Raw genomic sequence first — 6,033 nt, 5'->3', positions numbered from 1 at the left:
GGGGTCCATTCAGCACCTTATCAGGGTTAACCCTCCATCTTCTTCTGTTATCAACCATCACTGCTGCTGCTGCGGCAGCGTCACATCAGGTCTGCACAGCCTCCGCAGAAAATACTGAAGCCAGAGGTCACCTGAGGTCACCTGCAGAGGTCACCTGCAGAGGTCACCTGAGTTCACCTGCAGCCGAGGTTCACACTGTTGGTGAGAGGAGATTCATTTAAATCAGTTCAGCTCTGAGTCTGAATTCCTCTGCTGCACAGAGACTATCTTAAGCCTGACTGTGGTGCAATGAATTCTGGGTAAATCACTATCAACTTTTTTCAATATAAAACTAGAATGTCCTCCTCCTCCACTCAGACTAGTGGCAGGTCACATCCTGTTTATCCAGAGTCATAAAATATCAACCATTGGTGTGACATTTGGTCATAACGGCTGTGAAGTCTTGAGTTATAGATAAAAAGTGTTTGTGAGGTCATTGTGACCTTGACCTTTGACCTTTAACCATCAAAATCTAATCAGTTCATCCTCGAGTCCAGGTGAATGTTTCTGCCAAAGTCAGTCAAGGCGTTACTGAGATATCGTGTCCATGAGAATGAGACGGACAACCTGAAAATAAAATGGCCGCTCTGACGGACGCCGGTGCAGAGGAATAAAAATGGCCGACTGAGGAACATTATCCAACCACTGAGCTCAGTTTTAGGAGGAATTCAACAGCTACAGGACGTTTTTCTTCTCACGTCTCTCCACAACAATGTTAGAAATCCCCGTGATGAGCCGTGTCCCAGATCATCAGACGAGTCTCCGTCAGGCGTCCTCACCTGCTGCACCTGCTGCACCTGCTGCACCTGCTGCACCTGTCGCCTGATGTTTCAGACAGTCACAGACTCCGTCCTCATTCAGGACTGAGAGTCAGAGACGCGTCCTAACAGTCCTCAGATCTGCTGTTACACACACGTTATCAGTTCTTTCTTCTTCGTTGGTGACGCACGTCCTGATTTCATTGTTTCCCTTCAAGTCCTCACACTCCTCGCTGCCGAGTTTCTTCTCGCTGCACCGTGAACATGCATCAGGTCACTTTGATGAGCCACTGTGACAGTCAGCTGCACCAATTAGAGCGTGCTCAGTGAGGTCTCTTCCTGTTGTAGTGACAGTCAGACGCTCAGGAGGATCCCGACACGTCACGCGTCACGTGTCCTCTCCATACATACAGCAGGATCATGTGACTCATTAAACACTGCACATCAAACATGTCTGCCGTTAGGAGTTCTCCTCTTTCTTCTCCGTTCACTCAAAGACTGATTTGATGTTAATTAAAACCTGGACTTCCTGTTTTCATGTGTCTGTGCAGCTTCAGTTCAGTTCTTCAGACATGAACATGTTCCACTAGAAGCTTCATTCATCTCAACATCAAGACATCTAACTGTTGAAATGAAACAACCAGGTACTGAACTACAGAACATCATGTCTCCTCCCACAGACTAATATCAGAAAAATAAAACCTGAAATATTTCTTTCCTTTATTGACACAACATATATCTACATATATCTACCTGTGAAGTTCAGCTGTTTTTCACAGGTTTAAAAACGAAGAGGGAGGAGGTGAGGAGGAGACACTGTGTGAGGGGAAGGGGACAGGTGTGTGCAGGTGTGTTAAAAACTACAGGAAGTAAGTTATTGTAGTTACTGATCAGCAGCTGCGAATGAGACGACGAGGAAGTTAAAACTAAAACATGAACAACAAACAAGCTGCAGATCCAGAAACGATGCAACAACAAAAACACATGAAGCTCCAAAACAGAAACAACTGTGCGTATGAACAGCACAGAGCTCCAGGCCTGCAGGGGGAGCTCTCAGAGGAACCCTGCTCACTATAAAGAAGCTAACGCTAACGCTAGCTACGTTTTCTGTTGCTCTTTAATAATGTTGTAAAAATGTAAAAAAGAACACAAACCTTTTTATTTTGCCTCCACTTTCGTCCCTCATACTCTCTCGTTTGGTCAAAGGTCAAAGGTCAAAGGTCAGGTCCTGGTGCTCTGATGTTGTGCGGATGATACGCAGAGTTTTCTTGTTGTTGCTGTTGCAGCTCGTTTGCCCTCAACAGACACCTTCAAAACCACGTCTCATTACCTCTGATGTCCCTCCACAATAAAGCTCCAGAGCTCCACCTAGAAACCAGAGAAACAGCTGATCACAGCTGATCACATACAGAGTAACTCGCCGGATCAATGGCAACAATAAACTTTTCATTTATGAGTCAGATCTGGAGACACTTGACTTGAGCCACAGACTGCATGTAAATATATACTTTATATACTTATATATATATTTTATATCAGAGCTCAAATGTGAAGGTGAAATAGTTTGTCAGCCAGACTCAGTTACTGTGAGAAGATATGAATTATTTTATTATATATTATAAAGTATTGTGTAACAGTTTTCCATAGTTTCACAGTGTTCTGCCTTTACACTGAGAATAATGAGCAAACGTACACAGCTTTAATTTACTGGCAGTCTTTATTAATTTCTCCACCTGATCTCTCTGTGTGCGTCACACCTGGGTGACACGCAACATGCCGGTCTTCACCGCCGAACACGTACAACAGTGTAAACCTGAGGCCTCAGTGTGATGATCACATCTCAACTAAAAGCCCGACAGGAACCGGGTTTGAAGTGTAAAGTAGTGTCATTATTATTTACACTGAGAACCACGTAGCACTTGAAATAATTACCTGAAATCAAAATGATAGGTGTGATGTGTTTTATCAGGCTGTGTGTGTGTGTGTGTGTGTGTGTGTGTGTGTGGCAGGGATATACAGAGTGGAGCAGTATAATTAGCTCTCCTGGGACTCCAGTCCTAAACAGTTAAAGGACAATTGTGTCTGTGTGAGATGTTAAACTGCTGCTGATGTCTGTTGCATTCTGGGGCCTAATTGTAGTGAACAGGCCGCGGCAGCCCATCGGCTGTGTGCGCCGCGTGTGAAGATGAGCGGCGCTTTGAGGGAGGCAGACGGACATTTTGTTGAGCGGTAAACACTCTCTCATATGCTAATGCTGCAGCACCTCGGAGCGTGTGAGGGACACCAGCCCAGACTGGAACTGATGCTGCTGGTTTGTGTGGAGCGATGCTCACACGGAGAAGGTGTGTGTTGTTTGTGTGAGGACTATTCCTGGGGTGTCACACACAGACAGCAGGTAGGAGAGGTTTGCTCATTTACACATCAGCTCCATCACGAACATCCTGATATATTTAGTCTCTCAGTGTGATGGGGAGTGAGTTCAGAAAACCTCCTCAGGATTCCTGGACGTTGGCTGAAAGATTTAAAGTGTTTCCAGAGACGAGGTCTCCAGTTTGTGACTTGGACTCAAGTCGCACTTAGCTTGCCCCGAAGAGTCAAAGACTTGAGACTTGACTTGGACTCGGGACCAAAGACTAATGTGTTCCCTGTGTGTTTTCCAGTCTCGACCACCATTGGCTGCACCGCTCGGGCCACCAGTGAGTCCAGCAGAACCATCGGAGCCTCCGAGACCAGAGAGACCCTCAGACCTGGTGATCCCTGCAGGTCTGACCATGTTCTCAGAACCCAGTCTGAGCTCCAGCAGTGACGGAGGAGACATGACCTGCTCCGACCTCCTGTCCCTGAGGAGCGACTCCTTATCTCTGGCCAGCGAGCCGACCGTCTCCAGGCGGGTGAGTGACAGACGGACAGACAGACAGACAGACAGACAGACAGACAGACAGACAGACGTCCCTGTGGAGCTGAGACTTCAGTTTGTGTTGGTGTAACAACTGTGACGAGTATATGCTACCGTTAGCATCATTAGCACAGCTGGACGTCTTCCTCGAAAGCTAACCCAAGGCTAATTCATGTGCTAATTAGCTCGATAACTAGCTAAGCTAACAAGCCAGGTATGACGAGCACATTCACTGATACCTGCTAATTAGTGCAAACATACAATAGAAATAACACTAGAGTTTCACTCACCTCTAAAAACAGGAGCTCAGACTTCTGTTAGTCAGCTGTTAGCAGCTAGCTAACTGTGACAACACCCACCTGTCACTCAAAGAGGCCACGCCCTCAATCCTCCATAACTGTAGTCCTTCATAAAATGTAAACAGGTGAGTTGTATAAACAGGTGAGTTATATAAACAGGTGAGTTATATAAACAAGTGTCATGAAGGAGGAAAACAGTTTTTGTACCAGGCTGTAAACATGTTTATTTCTGCTGTAAAGTTGGACAGTTTAACATGGGAGTCTATGGGGACTGACTCACTGTTGGAGCCAGACTCTAGTGGTCGTTAGAGGAACTGCAGCTTCACGTTTCACTTCCTGCTCTGTCACAGTTGCTGCTACAACAGCTACAGACCTTCCTGTTGTTTTTACAGCACCTGCTCTCACCTGTCACCTGTCTCTGTGTCTGACACCTCGCAGTCTGAAAGCCTGTGGTCTCCGTCACTACAAGACATCGATACCAGTCTGCTGCCACTTTAACAGAGACACAGAGAAACAGAGAAACAAATAACAGAAAAAGTTTGAAGTAGAAACAGCCTGACGTGTTTGTGAGCGTCTGAGATGAAACATGAACCTTGTTTGTGTCAGTGAACAGAGAGTGAGTGAAGATGCATCCTGTCGTCTCCTGTCACAAATATCTGAAACCACGTTTTTACAACCTCCTCGCCGACGCCGTCAGGAAGCGGTGAAGCCGCTCGAGAAATAAAAAAATGAAAACCGACCTCCATCTTGTCGAGATGAACCTCCTGAACTGAACAACAGTGATACTCCCCTCTTAACAAAACACTCATGTTCCCGCAGAGAGATCCAGTTTCATCAGCCGCCGCAGACGCTGCCTCTTTACCGCCGGGTCACTCGGGGGAATATAGAGCCGAGCGGCGGACGAGTGGTGAGCCCGTGGCGTAATCATAATTCCCTTGACCTCCGGCGACCCCTGTGAGCTCTGACAACGAGGGCCATGCCGCAGAACAGGCGACTCCTTTCAGAGCGCCGCCCGCTGCAAAATGGCTTTTTCATTTCTCAAACAATCAGGCGGCGGCGGCGCTGAATGAGGAGCAGATTACAGAAGGCCGAGGTCGCGGGGTGAGAGACGAGCTTTTCTCCTAACGCCACAGACTAAGTGACACACAGAGACGTCGTTATCGGACTCCCCCCTCATTAAATCTCCCCCCGACTCAAACAATGATTTCAATTCATCCACTGGAGAAACATGATTGTTGGAGAATCTCAATTAATATGTTAATGAGAGATTTTTCATTACTTACACCAGCAGACGCTCAGAGCTTCACTTCTTCATCTGAAAGAGTTTGAAAAATCAATCAAACTTTATTTGTTCAGCTCGGCAGACGGAACGATTCACAGGTGACAGGTGCACAGCACAGGTGAGACTAATGAGTGATGTAATAATACATCTGATCAAATACATTAAAAGGTTAATAAATGCTTTATAATCAGGTTATTAATTAGCTTGTTAACACATTGTAAATCATAAATAAACATTTATAAACAAGTTACAACAGTTAATGCTGAGTAATGAGTTACTACCAGGCTCCTGTCACCAGTTATAATGGTAATCACTCATTAGTCAGATTAATGATTAGGGAGCGTTAACTTCAACTTGCCAAATAGTGAACATGTTTATAATTGTGTTTTTATGATTTACAAAGTGTCGACAACTGAATTAATAACCTCATTATGAAGTGTTTATTAATCCTTTATAAGGGGAGCGATTAAAAACAATAAAACAAATATATATATATAATTATATATATAATATTAATATGATATAATATATATATATTTGATATGATAATAAACAAATATAATAATAATAATAATAATACATTTTATTTAAAGGCCCCTTTCTTGGCTCTGTAGGACACACTGACATTAAAAACACATTAAGAAGAAGCAACAATAAAAATGAAATATAAAAATAAGAATAATACAAAAGTGACAGAGCACTTGGCATCAGATGGAGAAGGCAGTTTTAAACAGATGTGTTCTGAGTTGTGATTTGAAA

The 6,033-nt window shown here is 44.5% G+C and overlaps 1 protein-coding gene across 1 annotated transcript in view; it reads left to right on the top strand.

Moving 5' to 3' along the window:
• LOC147817210 (uncharacterized) overlaps positions 1-4,916 on the top strand; it is a 7,927-nt gene extending 3,011 nt beyond the window's left edge. Inside the window, exons 3-4 of the mRNA XM_087171376.1 lie at positions 3,458-3,688; positions 4,812-4,916. Coding sequence (XP_087027502.1) covers positions 3,458-3,688; positions 4,812-4,916 — 336 coding nt within the window. The remainder of the gene's footprint in view (positions 1-3,457; positions 3,689-4,811) is intronic.
• Positions 4,917-6,033: the final 1,117 nt, after the last annotated feature.

The sequence above is a fragment of the Seriola lalandi genome, unplaced genomic scaffold, assembly GCF_002814215.2.
Source record: "Seriola lalandi dorsalis isolate HSWRI2012SDOR001 ecotype SW California unplaced genomic scaffold, Sedor1 jcf7180002054991, whole genome shotgun sequence".
In the NCBI taxonomy this organism is placed as follows: Eukaryota; Metazoa; Chordata; class Actinopteri; order Carangiformes; family Carangidae; genus Seriola; species Seriola lalandi.
The sequence above is the reverse complement of the archived record's forward strand: the minus strand, read 5'-3'. Positions and strand labels throughout refer to the sequence as shown.